We start from the raw sequence: 15,870 nt of genomic DNA on the forward strand, positions 1-15,870 counted from the left end.
CACAAACTGATATGTCACATAGATTCCTTATTAAGTACGCAAATATACCTTCCAATTTTCTCATCCATATCTCTCTGGTACAAATAATTTTATCCCTTTTATCTTTATTGATTCTTAATGTTTTTTTTTTGTTTTGTTCTTATTATCTATCCTCTTCTCAATAATATATAGTATTTAATATCCAGTATTCCTGGGAAAAGTAGAATATTTATTTTAAAAATCTATAGAAATATTGAATAGTGTCATTATTATTAATTTGTAGATGATTTTTTTCTTCTTCTATCTAGTATTCATCTATGTCTTAGAGAAAGGTTGGTTGTTATCTCTCTCTCTCTCTCTCTCTATTTAAATTTGGTGTATCATATATATATGCATGCCTCAACAGTTATTTTATGTCTTTTAGATAAATTTTTTAGTTGCTGTTTTTTTTCAGATACCAGAGACAGCAAAGTGATGATCAATCAATAAAGAAGAGAGAAGAAAATGGTAGTGACTATGGTGAACTACTTGTTTGTTATCATAATTATTATTATTATTGGATCGTTATCAATGACAAGGTCGTCCACGCAAGTTTCACTTGCAAAGCCTGGTTGTCGAGTAGAGTGTGGGGCCATAACTATCCCATTCCCTTTCGAAATTTCCTGCGAAAACTCTACGCCTTTCCTCAAACACACTCGACTACAAGTACTTGGCATTTCAGATAACGACAACAGACCATTCCAAAGTGTTCAGGTCAGAAGCCCCATCAGATTCTTCAACTGCTCGTTTTCCTATTCGTCTGATAATATATTCATCGCAGTAAGTTGCGGTGTCAGTGCCAAGTTCGACACAAGTAATGAGAAACCAACTGCTCGTTTTCCTATTCGTCTGATAATAGATTGGGTGCAACTCCAGTGAGAAAACAACTAGTAATGAGAAAAATGTTCAGCTCAAATGATGCTGAGATATGCCTTTTCATTATATAGAGTGAGTCTGGTACAAAGAGAATTCTCTAGAAGCATTGTAACGGAAATATAATACGTATCCTACCTTTAACCAAATCCTAACAACATGAGAATATTCCCACAATATTGGAATCAGGAAAATGATTACAAAATGTTGACTAGGACAGTATAGCACAATAAAGAACAAAATAGCCCTTTTCAATAGCAGAGAAGGTTAATCAATTCTTGACCACTCCACCTGCTCATCCAATAGTACAAGTAATATTATTGATGATTTTAGGTATTGCCAAGGCATCGATTGTTGTACTACTTCGTTCTCTTCTGTCATTGGCAACAACATCGAAACCAATTTGATGAACTTTCACATTTAGGAGACGTGCAAAACAATATGTTTATGATTAGCTATTATTATAAAATGAAGACTCAAATAACATTGGTCACACACATGGTCCTATTAGATGATAACTAGGCCAACAATTATAATAATAAGGGAGAAATGAAATAAAGTACCTGATAGAGCCGGCCTGGTTCAAAGACCAATCAATTTGGATGGTGGGACCACCGTGGTGTCTAAGCAAATTAAGACTTTTTCTTTCCTCGAGTCTTCTTTCTTGGTTCAGCTAAGACTTTTCAACTGTGGTTGTTTCCTCGATTCTTCTATATTTGCTATAAGTCTTTTTTTTTTCTTTTTCTTTTTTCCCTAAATTAATTTCATGTATCTTTGAAATATTATATATATTCTCACTAAAACACACATATACTCACACAAATATACCTTCCTAGTTTCTCATTGATGAAAAAATAATTAACACTTTCCTTATCGATCTCTCTGGGAGATATAAAAAACGCTCGATCTCTCTTGGTAAGTAACACAACATCTCATAGACTCATACTATACCTTGCTGTTTCTTGGAAATAATTTTATCCCTCTATTTATTTTTTATGTTTTTTAATTTCTTATTATCTACCTTCTTCTCAATATATAGTTTATTTAATACTTATGAGAAAGTAGAGTATTTATTTTAAATTTCTACACAGAATCATTCAATTCATTTCTAGATATAATTTATTATTTTGAGCTACAAGGCAAAGTAACTTGTACATATAACAGAATTCATAATTTTTAGTGTTATTCCCATAAATTTTCAAAAAGTTTGGGATTATTTAGAGTGTCGAAATCAAAATTTAAATAGTTTGTTGCACACATGTACACACGCATGCTTTTTCTTTTGTGTTTGAAACAAGTTGCTTGCACCAAAAAAATTCCATTATTATGTAGGGTAATTCTATAATACATCCCCCAAAAGGGGCATACCATTACATTTTTCTTGTTTTCAGCACGTGAAATTTTTGTATCAAATAGATTTGTTTGATCCTTGGTTTTGGCTCTACAAAAAATCTTATTTTTAGTCATAATAAATTTTGTGACCAAAATAAAAAAATTTGTGACTAAAGAAAATCATCTTACCTATGTCATCACTAAAAAGTCAGTGGTTAAAAATATTTGTCAAAAAAATCACAATTTGTTCTAAATGTATGTTTAGTCACAACAAACTTTATCACTAAAAATAATAGGTTGTGACTAAAACTACATTAGTGACAACTTGTGATTAAGTATGACATTTTGGTCACAAGTAATATTTTGTTGTTACTAAAAGTGGTATTTAGTCACACAAAATATATGTTGTGACTAAAAAGTTAACATTGAAGGTTACCTTTATTTGTAATGGGGATGGTGAATTATTCAAAATTTATAAAAAATTTGCACACTATCATTAAAAATTTGATCGTGTGAAACAGTAAATAAATATATTGTATATTGTTATATAAAAAATTGAAATTATAACTATGCTGGAAGTAAAAAAACTGTATCCTGTCATATTAGCACTCTATGATAATTTCCTTGATGATGTCCATAAATTATTTTTTACTCTTTTATATGAGTACTCGAATTCAAGTTTTAAATTATATATTTGCGAGTTATAATATATATATTTATGAGGGAATTTAGTAATTACTTCATGCATTATAGATGTTATATATTAATATATCTCGAGTAAATACATATTTAGTATATTGTGTTTTATCGAAATACAAACTTGGTATCTAATATTTTCGGTAATACTCATTCGGTACCTTATAATTTAATTTTGTACATATTTGGTACTTGGACTCAAATGCGATCAATCAAATTTATTCAATATGACTAATAAATTGCTCTAAGTTATATGTAATTAAGTAATTAAATTTGAATTTGAAACCCATATAATTGAGGATAGTTTGTTTGTATTGATAAAATTTCATTAATCAAATTTGTTTAAGGTACCAAATATGTAAAATTTTAAATTATAGAGTACTAGATAAACAATATTATTAATAACATGGGGTACTAAGTGTGTATTTTGATCAAAGAGAATATACAAAATAGTTGTTTAATTAACCTTATATCTTTTAGTTTGACTTATTGCTAAAATGGTATCTTAATTAATTAGATATTTGCTTATCAATTTATAGTATTTTTTTGTTTATATATTTATATATTCAAACTGAAGTTTAATTCACCATTGAAATACTATGTGTGTTTTTTTTTATTAAATGTGATACCAGATAACAAATAAGTGATCAATAAAGAAGAAAGAGGCACTGATGATGAGTCTGCCGAACTACTACTTGTTTGTTAATGTTATTATAATTGGATCATTATTATTAATGACAATAATGTCCACACTAGCTTCACTTGCAAGACCAGGTTGCCAAGAAAAGTGTGGAAATGTAGATATTCCATACCCTTTCGGAATTGGACCATCCGAATGTTTTCTTGACGAACGATTCGAAATCTCCTGCCACAACTCTTCCATGCCTGTTCTCAAACACACTCAGCTACAGGTACTTAATATTTCATTAGAACCTGATTATAGCAGCTATCGTCGTCCTCGTAATGATTACGATTCCCAATGGATTGTGGTGAGAAACCCCATTAGTTTCTTCGATTGTGGAAACCTCATTAGGCAAAAATCAGCAGATTTAACAGAAACCCCGTTTTACTATTCGCGTGACAATGTATTCATTGCAGTAAGTTGTGGTGCCTTGGCCAAGTTCGTAACAAGGTCAGGCAACATGCTCTTCGAGAATGGATGCTCATCCCAAAGTACAACTACATCAAGTAGTAATAATATTGATTTTAGTAAGTGTGACGGCGTTGAATGTTGTACTACTTCCGTCGTCTTCCCTTCGGATGTTGCAGGTAACAGCTTCGAAATCTCCATGGATAATGGTTCTTCTGGTACTCCTAGCCAATGCAAATATGCATTCTTGATAGATTATGATGAAATTGATAAATATAAAACATTTGGTGATCTGGATTATGTTCCCGTCCGGCTAAGTTGGTCCCTTAACCGTACGTATTTCGATGTGTTTAAAACACATGATATGCCATTGCCAACTAGAACTAGCAACTTCTATTGTTTTAATTCGGCAGACGACCTCCTTTTAGAATCTTTAGATCAAATACATCATTGTCGGTGCGGTTATGGACTTCGAGGGAATCCCTATCTGGTGGGTGGGTGTAGTCAAGGTAAACCTCTCCCATAAATATTAATTATAAAATGAATAAGTTTGTAGATAATAAATTTTTTTGATTTTAACGGTTTTATATTTTATTTAATGTTAACTTTAACAGAATATTCTTATATTTAACAGTAGTTTATAAACACTTAAACTTAAAAAAATAAAATAAATAATTGAAAAAATTAAAATAGGATATTTTTGAGATATTTTTACAATAATAATTATTTAAAAATAATAAATAATTTAACAGATTAAAATAGGATATTTTTGAGATATTTTACAATGATAATTATTTAAAAATAATAAATAATTAAATAAATTAAAATATGATATTTTGAGATATTTATAGAATACAAGTATATATAATAAATACAAGTAATCCATTAGTTTTATTTATTTAATGAATTTATCAATTATATATATTAGATTTATATTATTATTTTATAAATTTCAAATAAATAAATAATATTATATATATAAAAGAATGACATAAATTTATTAAATAAAAAATTAAAACAAAATACTGTTTATGATTTTTTTAATATATAAATATAATATGATAATATTTTAAAATATTAATGATAATTTTTAGTTAGTTTTAAGGATATATTTCGTGAAATATTTAAAATATTCCGTTAAAGTTAATAAAACAAACTATTAAAACTAATAATTTTCACACTTTTTATATATAAAGATTTATGAGTTCCTCGTATATTAGCTACGTTTATTTTATAACACAAATTGTATATAAAAGTTGTTCATAAATGCAATTAGTTAGGACTTATTATTATAGTTACAGTATTCTTTTTTTTATAATCTATATATATATATATATGATAATAAATAAATAATAAATTTTATATTAACTAAAAAAATTATGTGTTATTTAATTCTTAGATATTAATGAATGTATTGAGGGAAGAGCGTTTTGCCCCGGAGGCTCTACTTGCGTGAACACTTTCGGGGACTATCACTGTAGTTATAAACGCAAGGCTATCTTTATAGGTATGTCTTTATATCCAATTCATATATATGACAATTTTTTATAGGGTTTCATTTTAAATCTATCGGTGGGGCTCGCAGTGTTCTCGACCTATGAACAGTTTTTGATGCGATTTTTTTTATGACTGTGTATATTGTAGCTATTTAGAGCATCCTGCAAATTATCAGAAAATTTTGAATAGTTTACAGTATCGAAAACTAGGTTCAAACATGTTTCTTTTCACGCGCATAAAAAAATAACATATTTGAACTTAGTTTTCGGTACTATAAACTATTCTGAATTTTCTGAAAATTTGCAGGATACTCTAAATAGCTACAATATACATGATTATAAAAAAAACCGCGCTAAAAACTATTTACTGGTCAAAAACACTAAGATCCCCACCGATAGAGCTTAAAGTGAAGCTCCTATAAAATAATTCTCTAATATATATATTTATATTTATAATTTTCTTTGTGTGTATGTGTGATTATCTATTCATCATAAAATAATATTTTGTAGTGGTTAATTAACGTAAAACATAGTAAAAATTCATAATGTGCATCTAGGAATTCATTCCACCAAAAATAAAAATCAATAATAATATATATTGGAAATATATAATATAATGGAACAAAATTTAAAAATTACATATATATATACAATTTAAATAATAAAATAATGTAATTGAGATAACATTTCTACTATTAGAACTCATCCATCCACCTACTCTCATTTTTACAAAAAAATCTTATACTTTTACTCACAAAATTAATTATGTGAGTAAAACAACTTCATTATATTATTTTTTTTTATTAATATTTGAATAAAACTAGAAGTGAAAATATCTTTTAAATTTATCAATTCTTAAGAAATTATAGCACATTTCCAAAAGAAATAATCACATCTTAACTACTAGGTAACTACGATTACCAAAAAGACGTAACATGATGTAATTTTTTATGCAAAAGAAAAAAACTTAGGAATTTAACTGTAACGTGTTGAGAAATTATGTATTTTTACTGCCAATATCCATATATTTTAATCAACCAGATTTCTAATAAAAATTTATAAATACATTTTATATCTATCGCAAATTTTAATTAAATAAATTGAGGCTATTTTGTCATAATAAATAATAAAAATGTTTGCACCAAAACTACCCTAAAGTTTGAGGTTTGTACACATCATAGACTTAATCTTTTTTTTTAGCAGTGGAAAATACCAGAAATTGGTCCAGTCACCACCTAATGGAGATCAATATGCAGAGAGTGACGAAATTACTATTATACTAACTTTGGGTATTTTTCCTGCTATAAAAACACCACAGCAAAAGAGATTATTAGAACCGGAGGCTTCCGCCGGTAATAATAGGGTATTCCGCCGGTAATGCATATTAGGGGCGGAGGTCCACCGATAATACTCCGCCGGTAATACTCGGTCGGTGATTAGGGGTATTACCGGCGGACTAACTTCCCGCCGGTATTCTATTAATACCAGCAGATTAATAGGGACGGGAATCCGTTGGTGTAAAAAAATAGTCAACCTGGTTTGACTCATTTAATACCAGCGGTCCCGCCCCTATTAATCTGCTGGTAATAAATTAATAATATTAAAATATAATAATTCGTTTGATTTTATTTAATAATAAATATACATACAATACTTATTTAAAGATAATAAAATTTAACATAAATTAAAATTAATTATTAATAACACAATTAATATTCATCAAACAAAATTACATATAAACTAATCATAAAATTAACATAATAAAAATATCAATTGTCTTAAGTTAATTACATATAAACTATCTAATCATAAAATAAACATAATAAAATATCAATTGTCTTAATTTAATTAAAAAACGTAAACTAATTATTATTATTGTTTAGATCGGGCCAACCAGGCGAGATATATTCATTATCACTCAGGTCAATATCTTGATCACCCATATTAGGGCACGACAATGGTGGTGAAGCAAAATGTGGTGCTGGTGGTGAAGGGTAATAAGCTTGTGGAGGCTGCTGCTGTGAAGATAATCCAAATAATTAAAACTTTTATTAAATAAAATTATCAATTACTATATTCAAATAATTTAATGCTATTTAATATTAGATAATGTTATATCAAATTTTTATTATTTAATTAATTAAATTAAAAATAAGTAAATAATTAAAAAATAAATTATTTTTTATTTAATTCTTTATTCATAATTTTTTAATTTGTAATAATAATAATAATTTTACAAATTAATTATTATTTAACTTTTAGACTAATTTTCAATGTGCAAAAATTTCAATATGTAAGATTATTAGAGGCGGGGACCCGCCGCTAATAATATTATCCCGCCGGTAATAAACTATTAGCGGCGGGACCTGCCGCTATTAATATATCCCGCCAGTAATAGTCTTATTACCGGCGGATATTTACCCGCCGCTAATAGTATTAGCGGGGGATAGTCCGCCTCTACTAAGGCAAAATATCCGCCGCTAATAATTTTGAAACTGAACACCCTTTTGTTTCCTGGGCATTGTATTAGCGACGGACTACCCGCCGCTAATAATTGGTAAGTCCGCCGCTAATAAAAAAAATTAATTTTTTTATTAATTTCCACATATTAGCAGCGGACCCAGTAGTCCGCCGCTAATAACCCGTACATTACCGGCAGACTAAGTACGCCTCTAATTTCAAACATTCTTGTAGTGAAAGAAGATTGGATCTATGCCGCGTACAATCTTCAAACTTTGGATAATTTTGCCACAAATATTCCTAAATAATATTTTTACCAAAATTAGTAAAAAAAAACACAATTTTAACAATCATGAAGGAAAATTTAAGAAAAAATACAAAAAATTAATTTGCATTGTATTTTGAACAATATTTTTATCAAATGAATAACAGTATATTTCATTATCTAGCCTAGAAACCAAAACAAACAGAGAGGAAAAATATCAAATGTTTGATAAATTTCAATTTATATATTATAAAACTTATATCAAAAAATTAAAGTTTAGAGGAAAAGAAACAATAATATTAAAATCTCATTTAATTTATGCTTATTTAAAATTACAAACTAATTAAGAATAAGTTTTTAAAAATTCCAAATTTCCATAAATGAATGATTATGTTTATTTATTCATACATGTTAAACAGGTGTGGGGAGTCCTCTTGGATTATTAGTTCTACTTTTTGGTACATGGAGACTATACAAATTCATAAAGAAAAGAAAAGAAATTAAACGCAAGAAAGCATTTTTCAAACGAAATGGTGGCCTTTTGTTGGAACAGCAGATACATTCAGGTGAAAACAATGTCGAGCAAACCAAGTTGTTCGATTCAAAAGAGTTAGAGAAGGCAACTGATAATTTCAACATAGACAGAGTTCTTGGGCAAGGAGGCCAAGGCACTGTGTACAAAGGAATGTTGGAAGATGGAAAGATTGTTGCTGTAAAGAAGTCTAAAATAATTGATGAAGCCAAACTCTCTGAATTCATCAATGAAGTTGTCATTCTTACACAAATCAATCATAGAAATGTTGTCAGGCTATTGGGATGTTGTCTGGAGACAGATGTTCCACTTCTAGTTTATGAATTCATCCCAAACGGAACACTTTCTGAGTATATTCATGACAAAAATGCAGAGTTTCCTTTCACATGGAACATGAGATTACGAATTGCAACTGAAGTTGCAGGAGCTCTTTCATACTTACACTCAGCAGCTTCTTTTCCAATTTATCATCGAGATGTCAAGTCTACGAACATACTCCTTGATGAAAAATTGAGGGCAAAAGTTGCAGACTTTGGTACATCAAGAACTATCTCCTTAGAGCAAACTCACCTGACCACTTTAGTTTATGGCACATTTGGCTATCTAGATCCAGAATACTTTCAGTCTAGCCAATTCACAGATAAGAGTGATGTTTATAGTTTTGGAGTGGTTCTTGTCGAGCTCTTGACCGGACAAAAAGCAATATCTGCAACAAGGTCAGAGGAGGAAGGAAGAAGTTTGGCAACATATTTCATGATGACGATGGAGAAAAAGAGCAGTAGTTTGTTCGACATTCTTGATGGTCAAGTTCTCAAAGATGCGCCAAAAGAAGAGATCTTAATTGTTGTTGATATTGCAAAGAGATGCTTACATTTGAATGGAAGGAATCGACCTACCATGAAAGAAGTAGCAAAGGAGCTAGAGAGGATTCAAGGCATTGATAATAAAGATTCCAATGGTATTCAACATAATTATGAAGATTTAGCATATGCACAACCTGAAATTGCAGACTACTCTTGGAATGTTTCCACATCGTCAACAGGGTTAGCTTTTGATAGTGCTGCTACTAGCTTCTCGTTGCATCAAGAATTACCATTGTTGTAAGGGTGAACAAATAGTAATATCCTTTTTGTACGTAGAACTCTTCACTTTTTTTTTCTATCTCGAATTTCGAGATCAATTATATATTGTGGTTTACTTTATTGGTTAATATTGTTAACTTTGGTTTCATCTGATTGTATAAGCATTCGATGCTGGGTACTTTTACTATGTAATATAATATAGTAGTATTCATGTTTTTGTATGATTTTGGCCTTTTTTTTTTCCAATTAGTTCTTTTTATACGAATTTTTATTGCCCACTATCTAATAAATATTATCTCCATAAATATTATCCTTACAAGTAGGTGAGAATGATGGTGAACATCATATTCACACAAATATACATTTCAATCTCCTTATCGATACTCGATCTCTTCTGGTACGAAGCACAACATTTCTTTATTCTATATATATTTTTTCGTCTAAATATGTAATTTATTTATTAAAAGAAAAATCAATATGGAGTGGTTCTTGTAGAGCCCTTGATTGGACAAAAAGCAATATCTACAACAAGGGTTAAAAGAAGGAAGATGTTTGGCGACATATTACACAATGACAATGGAGGAAAAAATTAGTCTCTTTGACATTCTTGATGATCAAGTTATCAAAAATGAACCAAAAGAAGAGATCTTTAATTGTTCTTGACCTTGCACATAGATGTTTACATTTGAGTGGAAGGAATCAACCTACCATAAAAAATGTGCAGTTGGGAATGGAGAGAAGAAGAGGTTTGGGGTTTTGAATTTAGGAAAATGTGCAGTGTTTGGGGAAATGTATATAACAGGTGTTTTATGGCAGAGGTTCAGAATTTTTTTGAAATAAACCAAAAAGATAAAATATTTTAAAATGTTAAGTTTTAAATACATACCCTAATATCATGCTTCTCAATTAATTAGATAATATTTGTATAAGAAATAATAAAGACAATTTTAGTAAATAAAATGAAAAATTGGTTAAAATTTGTATATATAAATGAAAATATATTAATTGGTATGAATATAGTAATTAAAAATAATATTGTAATGAATTGTGTAGAAACCCCATTTAGATAGAAAATATCATTTACTGTAATTTTAGAAATACGCCACTAAATCATTTAAAAGCTTTTTTTTTTTTAAAAAGAGTTAAAAAATAAATTTTAAAAACATTAAATATTAAAACAACTCTAAGTTCTGAAATTCATGCCAAACTGGCCTTAAATATGAATATGGGGGATCCATTGTACAAATGTCACTTCTAGTTTTTGGGCTTCTTTCCCTAAAAATGTAATTTTTCAGTGGGCTTTTAATTTTCAAAAATACCAATTTCTCTTTCAAAGCTTGCATCTTTATTTCTTTTTAATTTCTTTCATTATATTTGCCACAATGTATTATTATTTATGCAAAATAAACATAAATTTAAATCAAATCAAATATTTTCAATAATAAAATATATTATATTAATTTCATAAAAATATTGATTAAAACTTAATTATTTTAACACTTAAGAACATTAAATACACATTTTCAAGAACTAATCAAGAAACTTCACAGTTATCAAATTGATTATGTAAAATCAAAGACAATTACATAATAGGTATTATTTCAAGAAAACATGATTTGCCTGAGCAACTCACTCAGTTGACTCAGCAAACCAATCACGAACCTAGTTCACCACATGAACCATATTCATTTTCAAAAAATTTAATTCCTGGGTATATATTTTTCATAACAATTAGTAAATAGTGAAATCGGAAGAGTGAATGTTATATATATATATAAATATATATATATATGCAACAATAGTGCACCATGGAACTAACGTTGGAATAGGCATTTAAAATGTATGTGGAGGTCAGATTCATTATTACTTCTACACCATATAATACTCGTCCAAATTAGCACTCAGAGACAAGAATTTTCCAAGCCAAAATATAAGCTTAGAAAATTCATATAATTGATGATATGATCAAGTCATATTGTTATGTTTCAATTGACAATGATAATACTTTTGTTTTACTTGAAAAGACTTTGACAAATTCATAACTAATTAATATGGAATGAAAAGTCAAATTCCAAAAAGTAAATGTTAAAAGAGCCAAGTAATAGATGTATATATTATGTCAAAAGAGTCGCTATTTGAAGCAAATACTTTGTTGGATCAACCTTATCATTTCTAGCATAAATTATTAAATTGTTAGCAAATTTAATCCTTATTAATTATACTTGTAATAATTTTCTTTAATAACACAAATAAATAAAAAAAATTCAAAACTGACCAAATTCTTTTAGCAAAATATAGTTATCGAGAATAGTGATTACTAATTGAAGTGATCATGATATCAATGATAAGAAACCTTTTGAAAACAATTCATGTTTTTTTTATATACATAAATTTATTTTAAAAAAACAGAAAACAAAGAATTTGTCTATATATATGTCCTTGCAATGGAACTGAAAAAGTAAAATTTTATGTCAAAAATTCAAAAATCTTTTTAAACAAAGTGTTTAACCAACTGGAAAATCAGTTGTTGCAGCAAAAAGTAAAGAACATACTTCAAAGGTAATTTTATAATTTTTTTTTATAATCTATTATTCAACGTGACTGCCAAATTTTAATATGTTTACTCCAAATTTTATATATAAATCAATACTTACTTAACAAGAACATGCACAAATTAAAATGATGACAACACTAAATTTCTCATTCGATTTTTATTTAATAAAAAAGTGCTAATTAGAGGAAAAAAAAATTCATTCAAATAATTTTGATCAGGTAAACAGTGAGATCGATGGATAGAATGAAAGTAAATATCGCGAACTAAGAAAATTCAGCTAATAAAACTTCATACAGTCAAGTTTGGAAAAAAAAAACTCTACATCAAAGTCTTTAATGCAAGTCACGTCTCACAGACCATAACAATATTTGTACAATCAATAGATGTGTTAAAAGTCTAGCATAGAATAAGATAGGATGAATCAAGATTTCCAAACCCCCCAAAAAAAAGTTTAGATGATCAATTATTAAAATGGTTCTGTTATGTATACTTTTGTTTTACGTGGAAGACTTTGAGATGTTTAATAATGAGGTCCATAGTGTCTTAATCATAGATAATAAGAAGACATGAGGAATAAAATACCATATTAGTTTCCAATCTAATAAATACATTGAGGTCATCCATTCTTATTCAAGTCTTTACACTTTTAAAAAAAAAAAAAAAAAGTAATTAAATCACCATAGATAGAATTGTAGAGAACAAACTAAATGCGTGGATCATTTCCATCCAATTAGCTTATTGTCTAGCCAAAATACATATAAATAAATTTATTAGCTACTTTTTAAGAAAGCAACCAACACTACAAAAAAGGAGACTTTTGCCGGCGCAAATTTGCGCCGGCAAAAGTATGGTTTTGCGCCGGCAAAAACTATGGAGTTTTTGCCGACGCAATTTTGCGCCGGCAAAGAATTGCGTCGTATCTCCGTCGCTAATGTCACTTTTGCCGACGCAAATATAATGCGCCGGCAATGGACTTTTTTGGCGACGAAAAAATACGCCGGTGAAAATATAAATGCGCCGGTAAAAAAATCTGTCACGATATTGTGAAAAACACTTTTAGCGGCGCAATAATGCGCCGGCAATAGTTTAATTTTTTAGTGGCGCATTTTTGCGCCGGTAAAAGTGTATATGTGAAGGTAAGATTGAAACTCTTTGCCGACGTAATTTTGCGCCGGTAAAAGTATTTTTAAAATAATAATTTGTATTAAATTATTAATATTATTTTCAATATATTAATATTAATTAATAATTTTCAATTTTAATATATTAATAATTATTTAATTTTTTAGTAATATTATTTAATTAGAAATAAAAATAAAATTAAAATTTTATAAATAAATAAACAAAAAATTACAACTATTAATATTTATTGTCTCCACCAAACATTAAAATATAAAAGTAATTTAGTAAAATAAATGTCTCATAAATTAAATTTTAAATAAATAGAAAAAAAGTTCTACAAATGAGTACTGGCCGCCTCATCATTCCCGCCCCCATCAGCATCATCGTCCTCGTCCGAATCCTGGTCTGGTAAGTCAACAGTAAAACCAGGAGCCAATTGACCAACCTGCTTCAACAAAGCACTGAGCAGGAGATCTTGACGCCGTTGACGACTCTCAAGTTTAGTCGTATGCTTCTTTAGGTTCTGATTTTCTAGCATAATGTCCTGATTTTGCTGCAAAATGGTGTCCACTTCAGGTGGCAATTGCCCGGACATTTGAGAAGTTGACGAAGATGCTGCCCTCTTTGCGCCAATTGCCTTCAACCTAGGCAACCCCCCAAACCCTTTCTTATAACGCGAGCGGGGTCCAAGGACATCCGTGACAATATCCATATCAGGCGGGAAATGACCGTCGACATTATCGCCGACACAAGAAGCAGCAGATGATGCAGGGGCCGTACTCTGCGATGCTCGACGTTCGGTCATCTCATTCTGCACAATAAAAAGCACGTATTTCGAATTCCAATATAACATTATTTGAAAACCTAACTTATAAATTTTTAATATAACAACATATAAAATATAACTTTATTATCTATCTGCCAACATCCTATCATTAATGACTGCAGACCAGTGACTGAAAAAGAATGTAATTAATTTTGTTCCCGTATCAGGGAGCAAGTGGGCTAAAGTAAATTTGGTCATGAAAATCCATATCTGAATCAAAATCATGAAGATGTTGTTGATATATACGGTAAGTGCAGTTAATTCCATTAATGAGGAATTTACGTCTCCAAACATATACATCAACTATATTTACATGTTTTTGATTCAGATATGGATTTTCATGACCAAATTTACTTTAGTCCACAAGCTCCCTGATACGGGGACAACATTAATTACATTCTTTTTTTATCTTAGTCCACAATCATTAATCATAAAAATATTGGCACATAGATTATAAAGATTTCATTGTTAAAAATTTAATTAATAATTAATAAATAATTACTAATTGACAACAACAATTAATAATTAATATTTATTAATTATTTACTAAACTTTTTTAAAGTTAAATGATCATAAATTAGTTAAGGTTATGCAACTTACATGTTTTGTCGCCGCTGCATCACTAATCCACTTATCCTTCTTCTTGTGCAGGTGCTCGAATGTGTCGATCATGCTCGGGAGCTGGCCAGTAGATGGGTCCATCTAAAAAAGCAAATTATTTAAACATTGTGACATTTATAATATTTTCGTAAATGTAAGGATATAAGTTATTATAATTTACGTGATCATAAACATGGGCAACGATGGATTTGGAACCGTGTCCTCCTGGTATGGTCATTTTAGCTCGAGCTTCTTTATTTTTCTTCGATATACGCTTCAAAAAGAAAACAGTACTCATTAATCTAAATTGTAATTTTATAATTAAAAATTAATGTAAAATGTACGGCATACCTGGTGAGAATCAGAAACCCAAAAATCACACAGAACTGCCCAATCAGAAGAAGTGATCGACACAAAAGGTTTTGACTTCGCTCTCTCATTGTCCACCTCTCCTCCAACATCTACCCAGTGTTTCTTCATCGTGTGGCGCCAATCAGTCAGATGTTTTTGCATTTGTCTTACCATGGCATCGTTGATTACTGGATTGTCTTCTGGATAAATGAATTTTTCCTAAAATCACAATTAAAATTGGAATTTGTTAAAATATTTTGAAGATAGACAAAATATTTAATAATGAGTTATTAAAGGTTTAAAGAATGCTTACAGATAGTCTCTTTCGAATAACTTCGATATCAGCTGGTTTTACTTGTTCCCAAGCTAGTGTAGTTGGGGGTACGGTGCTACGCAAATAACGAGCCATAGAATTGTTGAACCACTTGCCGTACTTTTGAATAGCTTTTCCAGTTTCTTTATCAAACTCTACTTTCAAATGAGTAACTTTTTTGATGGCCAGCTCCTTCTCGATATTGGCACCGTAATAAGCTCCCCTGCCTCTCTTGGAGCCACCACCTGTGTCATTACTTG

At 29.4% G+C, this 15,870-nt stretch overlaps 1 protein-coding gene across 1 annotated transcript; it reads left to right on the forward strand.

The window, feature by feature from the left end:
• The first annotated feature begins 1,718 nt into the window (after window positions 1-1,718).
• On the forward strand, window positions 1,719-10,065 carry LOC133783433 (wall-associated receptor kinase-like 6). The gene is made up of 4 exons (XM_062223057.1): window positions 1,719-1,806; window positions 3,552-4,518; window positions 5,409-5,516; window positions 8,650-10,065. The coding sequence occupies exons 2-4, from the start codon at window positions 3,591-3,593 to the stop codon at window positions 9,864-9,866; spliced, it is 2,253 nt and encodes a 750-aa protein (XP_062079041.1). The 5' UTR covers window positions 1,719-1,806; window positions 3,552-3,590; the 3' UTR covers window positions 9,867-10,065.
• The last annotated feature ends 5,805 nt before the right edge of the window (window positions 10,066-15,870 follow it).

This window comes from Humulus lupulus, chromosome 6 (assembly GCF_963169125.1).
Source record: "Humulus lupulus chromosome 6, drHumLupu1.1, whole genome shotgun sequence".
NCBI classification, from domain to species: Eukaryota; Viridiplantae; Streptophyta; class Magnoliopsida; order Rosales; family Cannabaceae; genus Humulus; species Humulus lupulus.